Genomic DNA, 15,638 nt, shown 5'->3' with positions numbered 1-15,638 from the left:
TATTTTTTTTTAATGGCCTGATGATGAAATAATTATCCAAAACCGGCAGTCACGAAAAATTGTTTATAAAAGTGGTATTACACAATGTGAACAATAGATAATAAGGTGAGTGTTTTATTACCATACCTCAATGTTATACAAAATAAATATGTTTTATTTTACCAAGATGTTCCGATCATTACTAAGGATAAATGAACGTATCTTTTTATCTATGAATTGTGAATTCAAAATTATTCGGTTTTGACATTTTTGACAGACAGCAACGCGGTAATGTCATAGTTTTTGTTGAAATATTGTTTTAAAAAAATCGTGTTATTGAATTATAAAAATTAATTCATTCTTTAATCGCATCACATTTCTAATGATAAAACCAAATCTTAATATTTTGTGAATTTTATTTACAATATAAATTAGAGGTTAGTCAACATGTCCTCGTGGAAAAATGCTGCCAAGTCTAATCAAAAGACACATCGAGAAAGACACCAACCCGAAGCGAGGAAGCATTTGGGTCTTCTTGAGAAGAAGAAAGATTATGTGAAGCGCGCTAAAGATTTTCATGACAAAGATGCAACGTTAACTTTGCTGAGCAAACGCGCGCTTAACAAAAATCCTGATGAATTCTATTATCACATGATAAATTCGAAAGTGAAGAAAGGGGTATGTACTTTTCAGAATATTTATTTACATTTTATTTGTAAATATTCATTACTAACTGTAAACCTCCAAATATATTGCCTATACCCAAATTAACCAGCTGCCTGACATATAAAATAGAACCCATTCGGAGATCCGAAAAAAATGATATGAAAAAATACTTTATGGAAAGATATATATGTAGTGATTAGGATTAGTCATATTTTCTTTACCTTATGTTTTTTATATTTTCTCATTTGTTATATTTTTTTCATTTTTTATATTTTCTCATTTGTTTATTTTAAATATGTTTCTTACCTTATGTTGTTCTCATTTATTTCTTTTCAATATGCTTCTATGCCAATTTATTATACCTGTTAAATGTTTTTATATTTTGCCATGTATTAGTTTTGGTTATTTAAAAAAAATCTTTGTAACTTTATTATTTGTGTTCCAGTCTTGTTAACCTTTATCCCATGGCCCAAAATGAGAAATAGAAATTACTCATCGGGAATATATATATGACTTTTGTATGTAATATGTTTTGAAAAATAAATAAACCTAATGCAAGGGTGTGCGTAAACAATGATTAAAATTTCTAAGTGCACAATAATTAAATATGTTTTCTCTGGATTGCCACAAATATTTTTTCCATTACTTTTATGACTCAGTTAAAATACCATACTATACCGTGGTTCTATGGAGCTAGTAGAATTCTGTCTATTTTTTATTCTTACAAATTTGTGGTGTAGCTGAGAAACTGCATTAAAAAGAGGATGTTTTAAAAAAATGACATAAGCAGATAGCGATGTGTTTAGATAATCTTGATAAATCAGAAATAAGCAAGGCATATACATCTTTCAAAAAATTGATAATTAAAAAAATTATCTCCAAACTTGCTTTTCAAAATATTTCTCTTATAATTCTTTTGTCATCTTTTTTCTCTTTCAAAGTGTTATATACATACAAATAAGTAACCTTAATGATTTCACTTTTGTCCATAGATGACTTGATAGGGAAATAGTTATTCCGAAACCAGTCATCATAAAGCAATGTTTAAGTTGTATTACATCAAAGCAAACAATGAGGACAGGATTGGAGATAGAGGAGAGAATTTTATATTGTTATGCTATAAAATTAATAACTTTTATTAAAATACAAAATATTTTACTTTAGTTTGAATTGTGAGTCTCGTGTGATATTTTTCCCCCATTTGTACTCTAACTTTAAAAAATTGTGTAGGCTTAATATGATGCGTAAAAATAAAATATGTATGGTGAGGGCCTAACTTTATATTCCGAATCGGTACTTACCTATCAATTGCAGACTTTTCCATAGATAAATTTTGTTTAATTTATCAACAATATTTTTTATTGAATCTTATTTGTAGAAAATTTAATATTCACACAACACGACGAACTGTCAAACATACAACTGCTTAGTTATAGTGCTCCTAGTTTTTTGTGTTTAAAAATAATATAATCGAAGTTTTGTGAACCAAATGTTATCGTAGTTTATTAATTATATAGTTTTGCATTAAAACTATCGTTTTCTGTGCCCTTTATTTATAAAACTAGAGTCCTTTTAAACATTTCAAGTTATAAATCATTTTTTTGCAACAATAATATTTTTATTTTTTTTTTATAATTTTTTTATATATTTTTTTTGTTCTTTATATTTAAAGTCTTTTACTTTAAAACTTATTAAATATGGAGGCAGGTGAAAAACCTCCAGATCCCCCAGATCCTAGATTTGAAGATTACTCCAATGTGGGTTCGCCCATTATTCACCCAACGGTGAGGTATAAGCGAAACCTTAAGGCAGATTCTTTTGAAGAAGGTCCTCCACCGTCAAAGCAGGTAAGTATGAACACTCATTCGAGAGATGAAACAATGAAAAATTTGTATACAGAAAAGGATGTCGGTCCTTTTATTGTTTATATTCAAAAAATTGCAGAAAATTCCTCCATCAATAGCTTAGAGGTAGGAAAACTCCTTTTTAATAATAAAATACAGGAAATCATACCTCGAGGTGGTATACGGGCTATTGGCCGCAATAGGATTGCCATAGAACTTAATTCATTCGAGGCTGCAAATAGTTTTGCAGAGAAACAAGGTATTCTCAATCAAAATAATTACAAGGCATACATCCCATATCATATGGTGTCACGCATGGGTTTGGTTAGGGGCATTCCGACAGAATGGTCCCATGAGGACATTCTGGAGAATGTGACCCTCCCAGATAATTGCGGTAGAATTATCAAATCTCGCCGTCTCTCTCGGAAAGTAACATCTCCAGACTCTTCTAATCATACATGGGTACCGACCCAAACAGTCGTGCTTACGTTTCAAGGACAAATTCTCCCTAAAAAAATTTTCTTTTTTTACTCCGCTGTAGAGGTGGAATTTTATATGTTTCCCACAATGCAATGTTTTCAATGCTGTAGATTTGGTCATTCGAAACCAGTATGCCGTTCCCAGCCTCGGTGCTACAAATGTGGATCCAACCACCTAGGAGAGTCATGTTCCGCTTCCTTAGAAAACGCCAGCTGTATACACTGTTCTGGCAACCATTTTTCTACCAATCGTAATTGCCCAGAGTTTATACGCCAAAATTTGATTAAGAAAAATATGTCAGAATTAAATATTTCCTATTTTGAAGCTTCTAAACAGACGTTTAGTAAGGGGAAATCCTATGCGGATAGCTTAAAATCCTCAAATAAACATCCTTCTCAAAACATTTCAAAATCCTCTTTAGATGGTGAAGCTACACTCAATTCATTACCCGCCACAATTACCGCTCCCCAAAAAAATCGTGCCAAATTTACATACAAAACTCCCAGAGCTCCTCTTATTCCCGGCTACGACCGATCCAACCATAACTCCCTTCTCATCCATCCCAATGGCTCGGTAAATTACCAATCACCCGATGGATGTGCTATCAATCAAAGCTCTTCTCCAGCCATCAACTCAAACTCTGCTGAAAGTTTATCACAGAGTCTCGCCTTCTCTAATGAATCTTTCTCTAAATCCATTCTAACCATATTACTTGATCTCTTACTCTCCCAAAAATCCTTACCGTCCAACGTTGCTATTATTATTCCTGTCCTTCAAGCTTTCATACAAAATGGCCCAAATCACTTCAATTAATTCTCTTTCGATTCTCCAATGGAACTGTCGTAGCGCAGTATCCAACAGAGATGACATCAATCTTTTAATCCGCTCTCACAAAATTGATATTGCGACCCTATCTGAAACCTGGTTCTCTCCGGGTTCAGTTATCTCATTCCCTGGCTATTCTTGTGTCAGAGACGACCGCCTTGACGGAAGGGGCGGTGTAGCTATCTTAATAAAAAATAATTTAATTTTCGATTTGATTCCACTTCCATCACATCCCAGAATGCAAATATTAGCCATAAAAATTCTAGATTTATCAATTGTTTCCGTTTACTCAGCTCCCAGAAACGTATTTAAGCAATCATACTGGAGATCTATCGTGAGTTGTCTCTCCCCAAATTTCTACATTTTGGGAGACCTTAATGCTCATTCTACGTCCTGGGGCTGTACGTCGTCCGACACTGCAGGAAGGGCCATCGTTGATTTCATGGAGGAATCAAACTTATGTATATTGAACAATGGTGATCCAACGCGTATTGCTCCGGCTAATCATAGCCAAAACGCCTTGGACATCTCAATCTGTTCCTGCAACCTGGCAAGCTTGTCCTCTTGGAATCTATTGAGTGACCCTTTCTCCAGTGATCATTTCCCTATCATCATCAAAATGATTAATTCCTCAAATCACAGTCATCATAAACCCAAGAGATCTAACTATTTGATCGGTAGGGCTGACTGGAAAATCTTTGAAGATTCATTGAATGCTAAGTCCAAGTCCCTGTCGATCGATGGTGACAATAACAACCCCAACACAATAGCTAACAAAATCCACGAGTTGATAATCGAGGTGGCCAACGTTGCTATCCCCATATCTAAAAAGGTTTTGCACAAGTACTCCCCTCCTTGGTGGGATAAGGAATGCACGGAAATGGTTAAAAATAGAGCATCCAGTATAAGAAAGTATAAAAGAAATATAACTTCTGACAACTTTTTGGAGGTTAGACACGTACAGGCCCTAACTAAAAAATTTCTTAGAAAAAAAAAAAGACAGGGTTGGCAATCTCTGTAACTCTTTGTCTCCCGAAACCCCGCTCGGGGATGTCTGGGATTCAATAAGAAGATTCAGAGGATCATACTCTCCGAAGGTGAACACTTCCAAATGTACATCCTGGATAGAGGATTTTGTTGGGAAACTTGCTCCATCTTACGTTCCCAGTATTTCCGAACTCCCTAGAGAACCCCCAATCCTTCCAGGCGCTGACTACCTAACATCTCCGTTTTCACTCGATGAATTATCGATGGCAATCCAATCTTCTGGAGATTCTTCTCCGGGCCATGACATGATTCCCTATTCCTTTTTCAAACACTTTCCTAAACCATTTATGATCCTAATCCTAAAAATGTATAATCTCATTTTAAAATCTTGCACAATCCCAGACTCCTGGAAAAGACAAATCATAGTCCCGATCCCCAAACCTGGTAAGGATATATCCCTTGGAACTTCATACAGGCCAATTGCCCTCTCATGTTGTTTTCTCAAAATTCTGGAACGCATGGTAAAGACTAGGCTCGAGTGGTTTGTAGAGAGAAATAACCTCCTACCGCACTGGCAATTTGGTTTTCGAAAAAATAAATCCTGCATCGACAACCTAAGTGTACTAATTACTGATATCCATGTTTCACGGTCCTGTAAAACCGACTTAATCGCCTGCTTCTTGGACGCAAGTAGTGCTTATGATATAATGTCCTTCTCCCATTACTGCTGGAAAGAATGAATGCCCTCGGGATCTCCAGTGGTGTTGGCTGCCTGATATTTAATATGATGTGCAATAGAGATATTACCATAGATACTCCAAAAGGATCCGTGATTAGAACGGTGTACAAAGGTCTGCCACAGGGATCGGTATTGAGTCCACTGTTATTTAACATCTACACTCAGGATCTTCAAACACATATTCCCCCTGAAATCTCCATTTTGCAGTATGCGGATGACTTCGTGCTGTATACATCAGACAAATCCACACCTCGCGCTTCGAGTGTATTGAATAGGGCACTGTAACCCGTCGGGGCATGGTTCGAGGAAAGTAATTTGGAATTGGCTCCGTCCAAAAGCCAAATAGTAGTATTTTCTAGAAAGCGTAACATCCCCGAGTTAAATATAAAATTGAGGAAAATTCGGATTCCTGTGAAGGACAATGTAAAATTTTTGGGCGTCACATTGAATAATAAGCTGTCATGGAACAAACACATTGAAAACATTGTGGCTAAGTGTGAAAAGAATATTAACATCCTACGGGCAGTTTCAAGAGTGTGGTGGGGTGCCCACCCGACTACAATGAACATGCTTTACTGCGCTCTTGTCCGAAGTCATATTGATTATGCGTGCTTTATAATGGACCCTCTTCCAAAGTATCTGCAATCTAAATTAGATAGGATACAATATAAATGCCTCAGATTAATTTTGGGAGCAATGAAATCATCTCCTGTGATTGCCTTACAAGCGGAGTGTGTTGATATGCCGTACTCTTTGAGGAAAAAACTATTATCCAACAAATTCATCCTCAATAGGACTAACGATAGTAATCATCCAATTTTTCCGAGGCTTCAACTTCTTCATGCTTTTTTTCAATCAACCTCAAACAAAAATACTGACAGTCCTCCTATTCTCTGTAGATCCTGGCATCACATTGTAAACACCATGTCATGTCCTCTTGAAGCCACTCTTCCGTTATATAACATTTCATATGAAGCTGCTATTTATAAACCTGATGTATTTCTTTCTATTGGAATAGATAAGACCTCGTTGGTTCTTAATGCCTCTTATGTTAAACGATTATTCATACAAAAGTTGGAAGAACTTTGGCCTAACCACGTTGCAGTATATACTGATGGCTCAAAAAGTGCCGTAGGAGCGTGTGGTGCTGCATTATATATTCCTTCCCTTAATATAGAAGAGCAATTCCAATTACCTCGTGAAGCATCCATATTTACAGCGGAATGTGTGGCCCTTAGAGAGGCTCTGAGAATAATTATTAAACAATCCTTGTCACCGACAGTAATTTTTACTGATTCTCTCAGCGTTGTGAACCTTTTATCTTCAAATAATAATCACTCTGTCCTTAAGAATAATCATATTCTTTGTGATATAAAAAGAATGTTATATATGGTTAATGTTGAAAATAAAATTGTCTCGATAGTTTGGATTCCATCTCATATAGGAATTACAGGTAATGAGAGGGTGGACTCCATGGCCAAGGAAGCCCGGGACTGTGGCGTGGTTCCCAGTCTATTCACCCTTCCCATTCCTGACTACCTTAGTGGGCTCAAAGCTGGTGCAAGCGAGGAATGGAATGAAATGTTCTCCATAACATCCACTGGATCCTATTACAAGTCAATCCAACCCGTGATACCCAAATCCCCTTGGTTCCGCAAAGTTAGGATTCCCAAGCTGAATGTGTCCCTTCTGTGTAGGCTGAGGATCGGACACACAGTACTTGCATCCCACCTCAAAAGGATTAATATTCTAACTTGTTCGTTGTGCGCGTGTGGACAGGAGGATGAGACTGCTGACCACGTATTTTTCAACTGCCCCTTACTCCCTAACCTCGAGTTCATTCAGGACATTCGGTCTGAGGGTTTGTCCTTCCCGCTGAATGTCCAACACCTATTGTCAATGAACTCGAAAAATGTTAACGGTGCGATTATTAAACATTTAAAAAAGTATAGCAAAAGCGTGTGACCCCAAAAAAAATCAATAAAAAAAAAAAAATTATTTAAGTATATAAAATCACTAGTATGGCAGGTATCACCCAAAATTGGGTGCTTTGCCAAAAATAAACAAAAAAAAAAAAACATTTAATATTGGAATGTTTCTCTCTCTTGCAATATTTCACATGCTAAAAATCAGTTTTGCATATAAAAAAAATGGCAACAGTGTGCCTCCATCTATAGATGAGTTTGTCGAAGTATTCTCAGTACCTACTTGGAGAGCTGACGTTTCAAGTTTTATTAAAAGTCAGTTGCTCACTATTGCCAACTGTAAATCGGTAGATTTTGAATTTTCTATAAAAAGAAAGGAATACATCCACCATCTCCCCAGCTGTAATTCCATTATTTTTTTGTGTTTCTTTGCGATTTGAATTCACTTGTTTATAATATATTATTTTTTTTTTCTTTAGGAACATCATGAAAAAGAGGATGAAGATGATCACACTCCGGAACAAATCAAGTTGATGCAAACCCAGGATTTGAAATACATAAATATGAAGAGGACCATTGAATCTAATAAAATCAGGAGATTACAATCGGAGCTTCATTTGATAGATACAGCTGATAAAGTTCCCAATACACACATCTTTTATGTAGATGATGAAAAGGATACGAAGAATTTCGATCTCGCCAAAAGATTAGATACTCATCCTTCATTGTTACAGCACAGGACCAACAGACTAAGGATATCTGATCTGGAAAAGATGAAATTGCCGGACATCGATAAAAAGGTGGGTTTACTTTTATTTCTGTTGGATAAATAGATAGATGTAAAGCTAATGTTCCTCTATAAATGCAGATATTTCACTTTTTTTTGTTTGGTTTTATAGATATAAGTCCAAATAGTTCAGACAAAGAGTATTTTAATCCCATATGTTGTTTGTTTTTATTTACCGATGAAGATTTGTGTAACTTAAATATGTATCTCTTAGATTTCATCACAATTTTAGCATCAAAAGTTTTATTGCAACATTTATTGTAAATTTACCATCAAACCTCTTAAGGCCCAGCATTCCTTAAGTGGCATTCATTCCACCGAAGACCACCGGAGATGTCACTTGTCTGCTTATGCCCAATTTTTTTAAAGAATGTATAATGGATATTTAAAAAAAAAAATAGCTTACTTTACCTTTCAATAACCTTTTCTTTTCAAAACCTTATAATAATTTCGAAGTAAAACATATTTTTTGAATGCAAAAACGGTGTTTAAAAATAAAATTGATAACGCAAAATGTTACCTGGATTAAGAGAAAAAAAAGTTGCGACTTAACAAATGCTGGACCTTAATTTGTTTAATAACACATTTATTTAGAAGTAAAAAAACAATATTTTTACTTTGAGAATACCTATTGTAAGAATTTATCTTAATTTAAAATGTCTGTGTGTATAATGTTTAATCTTTGTGTTCCAGACTTTTGAGGCAATGAAAAATAAGCGCGATAAGTCTTACAAGGAACTAGCTAAAAGGATCCAGCGAGAAAAGGATTTGACCGTCATTCATCAAAAAATGGAAATCAAACGACATTTGCAGGACAAGAAAATTCAAAAACCAAAGAGGATAAAGGCAGCGACTAAAAATTCAGCTCCAGTTTACAAATGGAAATATGAACGAAAAAAGTAATCATGTATTTTGCTTGACTGGTACATGAATAAAACAATTTTTAATAAAATTTATTATCTTTTAATGTCTTTTTATTAATATTATAACATAGGTTTTATTAAATATCATAATGTAAAAATAAAACAAGTTTTAGACACATACCCTACATGATATATCAATATCTCAACTTGAAATGAAACATCTATCGTTTATATAAGAAAGAAGATGGAATTCATCCTGGGGCTTACGACCTGGAATTTGGCTGGCTTAAGTGATCACTTTATACACTTGTGTAACATTCACAATGGCCGAATGCTGTCCATTATTGAACATCTATATTGCATTAATTTTTTATGCGTGTAATGCTGGTGAATGTCTTTTACATACTACATAGTTCTTATTTCATAGATTTTGAAGTGGCGCCATCAGTTGAGAATTTTGTGAAGTATTTATAAATATTTAGACTTATATCTTTTTTTGTATTTAAACGATAGATCTTTCATCTCAAGTTGAGACACCCATAATTTTTATTTTATTTGACCAGCAATTGGGTTTCATTGTTACCGACATCATCAGACTGGTCTACTGGTAAAATAAAAGTGGAAAAAGCTATTTGATTGTTGTTTCATATTTATGTAAAATGCAGTTCCACCAAGAAATGTCAGTAAAAAATTTTAATTACGATTATTTTTGCGTTAGGATAAAGGATCACTCTCAAGGAATTTTACGTAATATTTTTTAAGTTTAGAAATAAAACACGAACCAAATACGGTCTTCATCTATGCTTTTCTATTGGAACCCAAGTAGACAGCCATGTGCTTGTTTATATTGTTGAATAATTGTGAGTTTTGTGATTGACAAGGGGTTGAGTTTGCAACAGTGCAGACAACTGATCAGGAATTGTTGTCGTAAAGTCTAACAGTCGTAAGTAATAGGTCGTAAGTTGACTATATTGTCTGTACTGTTTTCCTAACATTAGACACTAAATTAAACACTTCTTAATATTTAATATACCCTTTCAATATTAATCTGTCAAAAGGAAAATGTTACACAGCCAATTAACTTGACAGTAATTTTTATTCAGTAAGTACAAAATTATATTATACTGACAAAAAACATTATAAATTCTTTTCCGCTCGTTTCCCTCATTGCTGAAGATCACAACCCCCCTGCTGGCTTTCTCTGGAACTTTAGACAACACTCCGCCATTGGTCACTGCATTGTGCCTTTAGAGCCTTTAGAGCAATGGAGAGGTCTGTGATCTCTGTCACCTGGTCGGTCCATCGGGTTGGAGATCTACCTCTAGATCTCCGACCTTTTAAGCCTCTCTTAGGTTATGATAAGCCTCCTCTTCGAGGGATTCCTTTTTTTAGTTTCTTTTTAGTCAATTTAATTATTTGATAAAATCGCTTCCAAAATAATGTTTTTATACTTTTATACATAAATAATTCAAGCATTTTACTTTTGAGGCGACATTAAGCATTACGTTGCATTTTTTAATGACTGATAACTCAAAAATTAATTTGATAAACTAAATATTTTACTTCATAATTAAAATAAAATAAATGAATAATAATAACTTATGTAATCTCTAATAGGATATTTTTTTTAGTAAACCAAACAAACATTTGGAATGTCAGCTGTAGCTTATCGAAGGATTTTTTAAAAAAAAATACGTATTTATGTACTAAATAAGAAAAATACTGCATAATTGATCATTCCCATTATGGGATACCCATAGTATACCTAAGGGTTTGGTTAGAAAATGATAAATTATTGTTAAAAAAATATAATATAATTAAATAATAGAGAGCTTGTCTCTAAAAATATTTGATTAATCTTATCCTAATGTTAGATTACTCGAATAATTGGTCAATAAACATAATCAGCAATTTTAAATAATGCTATTTAGAAGGGGTGTAATGATCGATTTTGAAATGAAAAGTATTGAATATTTTTAAAATTTACTGTCATCACATAAAATACAGTACCGATCTGATTTTCCGGGGTCGGGTTACCGAGAAAATAAAAATATTTCACAATAGTACTTATTATGTCAAAACACGTGTTGAGGGCCGAACACATTTGTTGTTCAAAGTGATTGAATAACAGTATCTCGCTTTTATCATGTGTATGGTGCAACATCCCGGAAAATTGGAAGTGTACTGCATATAAAAAAAACAATTTTATGTAATATATAAAAGTAAGTTGCTATAGTTTGATTTTTCATAATTATATCTAAAAGATATAACTTTTATTTTTTATATAGTGACAAATAAATGTGGAATTTTTAAAAATACTTTTCGTTTCACAGCCGTTTCGAAATCATCCATTACTACGCCCCATCCTATAAAGGTGGGGTGACCGGAGTAATTTGATTAAATTTTTTAATGTGTTACATTACAACGAAATTACTCCGTAATCCTACTCTATCCTCCGTAATTACGACGTAATCCTTCGCGCAGCCTGTTAGGACGCGTCCCCAGGTGGCGGATAGGGGAATGCTTGGCAGATATGCAGGGTAGGAGGAAAATAAAATACCTCCCGTGGACCAACAGGTATGTAGCGTCTGACCTAGAATGGGCAGCTACAAACAGCGTCTGTTCCCTATGTTAAGGGCGGCTGAAACCCTAAACTCACCAACCCATCTGGCAAGCGTGGTGTTTCAATGCCAAACTCCTTCCAAAACAAGTCAGAGGGCTCGTAAAGAAGAAGAAGAAGTATTACGTTGTGATGCGAGCATTCGTAAAGTCAGTACTGCGAGCCGAGCTGCTTGCCGCTCATTCTGAGTACTCCATCTAAAGTAGGATGCTCACCGCGAATGTTACGTTATAACGAAATGCTCCGGTCAGTTCCCACCTTAATATATCTTATAATACAAAAACTGGAAATATTTTTTCTGGCATTTCTCAATCTCTTATGGGCCTTTCAGGATACGATTCAGGTTTGAGAAACGCAGAATAGACAGAAAAAAATATATGTAAAATGTTCAGCGTCACCATCTACATACTTTCATTTCATAATATTATCGCTCTTATATATCAGTCTATCTTTGGTATTTACTTCTAAATCACAATGCTTTCTACCATAGGACACATTTGTGCTCCGGATTCATAGGAGAACCCACTGGACAGGACCATGCTTCCGCAAACTCTTTTGAATTACTTAATGTACCAATTACTCGTATTTTATTTGGACTGTGAACACCTTCCACTAATTTGGATTTCAGGGCTCCAACAGTAGAGTTTCCACACCAGATCTGTAAGGCAATAATTTGAATAAATAACTAGAAATTCTTCTCAACCTCTGCCCCAAATGGTGCATAGGGCACTGCATAGATCAATAATGATGATGTAATTATATGAAGGTAAGGTGCTGTATTTCAGGTACCGGTCTAGGATAGTATTAAATACATTTTGTGAGTTATAAAATAACTTTTTTTTATTTTGACATATTACTTCTAGTCTCTCCGTCTACCCCTTTTGGAAGTGGCGTGATGGTTAGTTGGTTAGTTTAAATTAATATTTTATTCACCTGAGCAAATCCGAGGAAAAACAACTGTTCAGGTGTGTATTGTTCCATACTTGGCAATCGATATCTTTTAACTGAAGCATTTCTCGAGGTGAATAATGTATACGCATGTAGAGCTGATCGTAAGCCTCCATTGTCTGCTATATTTTCTCCTTGAGTATTAACTCCGTGGACCTGCAAGGAATGGTGTATACACAAGTTAGTACGAACTAGAGGCAGTGATTAAAAATTTCACTTAAAAAATGATAATATATAAAATAGGTTGCTTCAACATATAAAATTTTCCAATGACAAAAGTGTAAAATTCCATCCAATAAATAATTTTGGATTATTTTTAAACAGTTGGTTTTTATAGATATTTCTTCATAGACATTTGTCTATTAAATGATCAATTCAATTCTGATTCCAGCAAAAAATTAATCAAACCAAGAAATACTCAATTTTCTGCTTCATTACGTCCTTTTAAAGCTAAATCAACATTAATTACAATATTTTACTTTTATTAATTTTAAAATAATCATTAATAATATTTTATTGCTCCAGTAATAATATACGGAGAGATATTATTTTAACTGTTCTAATGCATGATTTCACCCTATGAATGTAGTCTGTTTCTTCATGTCACCGTCCCAAAGAATGGAAAGATTTTCATATTATAAGAGTTCAGATTTATGTGCAAACTAAAATATGCACAGTAACTCATTTATGCATACGCAGGGGTATAGAAGATAGTCCATCAATAGTGAGAACTTCTCTCTTTATAAAAAATACTGGATGTTAAAACTGAAACACAGATGTTGGTAAATTTAATTGGATGAGGATAAGTAGTGGATTGTACAATACATATGCACATATTAAAAAACCGTGTCTGGTATGAATTATGAGATTTCTTGCATAATATGCGTAAAGATAGATCAGATATTGTAATGATTACTTACAGTGTAATTTGGCAGTTGTTCCATATGATATTGGTTATATTGATCGATAATACATTGCACTTTTCCATGATAATGTTCCAGAGTAGCAGCGGACCACCATTGTTTTAGGTTTCCGTGTTCATCATACCTCCTTCCTAAAAAAATTCCATAGTAAATCAGATAGTGCTTGTGCAATTTAATAACAGATTAAAAGTACCATAGTTGTGCAAAATATTAATTACCTTGGTCATCAAATCCATGTGTTACCTCGTGTCCCATAATGGCACCAATAGACCCGTAATTAATAGCTCTGGAAAACAATAAAATGCTCAAATTTACCATGGAATATACATATAATGGAATATACATGTTAACACAACTTGTCGTTGGATGGTTTGAAAAATTACTACATAATTTTTGTCATTCGCCAACCGTGTGTTCTGCACCCCCTGCATTGAGACCGTTAACTGTAAGAAACGGTCAGCTCCCCCCACAAAAGCAGGTGTGTATGTACTGGTGTGCATAGAGTATTATGAATAAAATTCAACGACTACTAAGTCACGGATTTTGAAACATGAGAAAATATCATTTTGTAGGTAATTATCATTATCATGATTTAAATTGTGCAGATTACATCACATTGCACTGCACAGACAACCCCAACTTACACAACTTTCGGGCAGACCACCAAAGAGATGGATTGACAGCTGGGAATCGACTTTGCAGGAGGCTATTCCCTATTAAAAACAAGCCACAAGGCCTACACCAAGAAGAAAAGAAGATGTTGATTTAAATATTTGTTGGACTTATACAAGTATAATAAAAATAAACTTTGACTCTTCTGAAAACTTCACATTTCTGATTCGAGTCTTTTTGCAGTGGGGTGGTACAGATATTAGTTAAGTTATATTCTATTTATCATTATAAATTATGGCAAAAAACATACTCTATTCCGTTTCCGTAGAATGGTGGTTGCAGAATTCCGGCTGGGAAAGCTGCAAGAAATAAATCAATATATTTCTTTAATACAATAATAATATAAATTGTTGGTTTTTCAAAGTAATTAGTTACAATTAAACTTACTGACTGAGTTCAATGTGGCCGAATAAAATGCATTCACTGTTGTTGGGGTTGCAACCCACCTGCACAAAAGAGGATTATTCAACAATTTCAGAAAAATATACAAAATTAAAATATTTATGGTTTAAAGAACCCAGCTGGAGCAGCAAATAAAAGTTTGTGTGTGATTAATCTATGTGTCAGTGTTTTATAATTATATAATCCTATTTTCTAATTTTAAAATATTACTCCTTTAGATTTTACTTTTCTTTTAGTTCAACTCTCTATTTGCTTTCTTTTTATAATTATTATTTCATATTATTTCAGTCTTACCACTTTTATATTATCATTAAAATATATATAAAGCTGTATTATAAAACGAATAAGCATACCCTGCCTACCTCAGAACAGGTATCTTCAAATACCTAGTGAGGATAGAAAGTGTCCAATAAAAAAAAATAAATAAATATATATTTATATATAAATATGTATAACTTAAGTACAAAATTATATTAAATAATAAACGCTGTTCTGCAGCACTGAACCTGAATTAATATGACTGTGTGTACTGTAAGAGAACAACTATGTAATCATTTCCCACCTGTTTCTATCGGGTTTTTTTCGCAAGCTCTCCAAGTTATTTTTGACAGAAACATTAGTTAATTTCAGGTATGTTTCAAATAATTTTCCTTCCACAATTTCAGTCTGAAAAAAAAAGATTTATCAAGATAAGTTGTGATCTAAAAATTTTCATGAGTTCTGTGTTTAAAAAGTAATTCATATACAATTTGTGCAAAAAAGTAATTCATATACATATATTGTTGGCTTAGTTCAAAAAGTATCTAACTCCGTCTGGGCTTAGTTTACTTTATTTTCTACTTTCTCCCACTGTATGGTAAGGCCACATAGTTCAATCAGATACCGCCTATATAATGTTCGAATCGCTCCAATCTCTTATAAGGCTCACATCTCACACACAGCTCACACATGGCAACTTACAAGGGCCTAGGGCAGCTG

General features: G+C 34.1%; 2 protein-coding genes across 5 annotated transcripts in view; one reads left to right on the top strand and one right to left on the bottom strand.

The window, feature by feature from the left end:
- Positions 1-233: 233 nt before the first annotated feature.
- LOC148312167 (putative U3 small nucleolar RNA-associated protein 11) lies at positions 234-9,199 on the top strand. Of its 2 annotated transcripts, XM_088277703.1 has the most exons (3): positions 234-657; positions 7,925-8,245; positions 8,926-9,199. In XM_088277703.1, the coding sequence occupies exons 1-3, from the start codon at positions 427-429 to the stop codon at positions 9,133-9,135; spliced, it is 762 nt and encodes a 253-aa protein (XP_088133829.1). In that variant the 5' UTR covers positions 234-426; the 3' UTR covers positions 9,136-9,199. The 2 variants fall into 2 exon arrangements, with proteins under 2 accessions (XP_088133829.1, XP_088133827.1); XM_088277701.1 differs by lacking the exons at positions 7,925-8,245; positions 8,926-9,199 and adding an exon at positions 2,349-5,480.
- Positions 9,200-9,335: 136 nt separating this feature from the next.
- LOC148312166 (endothelin-converting enzyme 1-like) overlaps positions 9,336-15,638 on the bottom strand; it is an 88,821-nt gene continuing 82,518 nt past the window's right edge. For all 3 annotated transcript variants that reach the window (XM_088277699.1, XM_088277698.1, XM_088277700.1), the window contains exons 11-17: positions 15,223-15,326; positions 14,646-14,704; positions 14,509-14,557; positions 13,805-13,872; positions 13,584-13,717; positions 12,649-12,819; positions 9,336-12,373 (exon numbers count right to left, since the gene is read on the bottom strand). In XM_088277699.1, the coding sequence (XP_088133825.1) occupies positions 12,197-12,373; positions 12,649-12,819; positions 13,584-13,717; positions 13,805-13,872; positions 14,509-14,557; positions 14,646-14,704; positions 15,223-15,326 (762 nt within the window). In that variant the 3' untranslated portion in view covers positions 9,336-12,196. The remainder of the gene's footprint in view (positions 12,374-12,648; positions 12,820-13,583; positions 13,718-13,804; positions 13,873-14,508; positions 14,558-14,645; positions 14,705-15,222; positions 15,327-15,638) is intronic.

Source organism: Brachycentrus maculatus, unplaced genomic scaffold (assembly GCF_059751285.1).
Source record: "Brachycentrus maculatus isolate JH-2025_06_01 unplaced genomic scaffold, ASM5975128v1 h1tg000049l, whole genome shotgun sequence".
Lineage (NCBI taxonomy): Eukaryota > Metazoa > Arthropoda > Insecta > Trichoptera > Brachycentridae > Brachycentrus > Brachycentrus maculatus.
The sequence above is the reverse complement of the archived record's forward strand: the minus strand, read 5'-3'. Positions and strand labels throughout refer to the sequence as shown.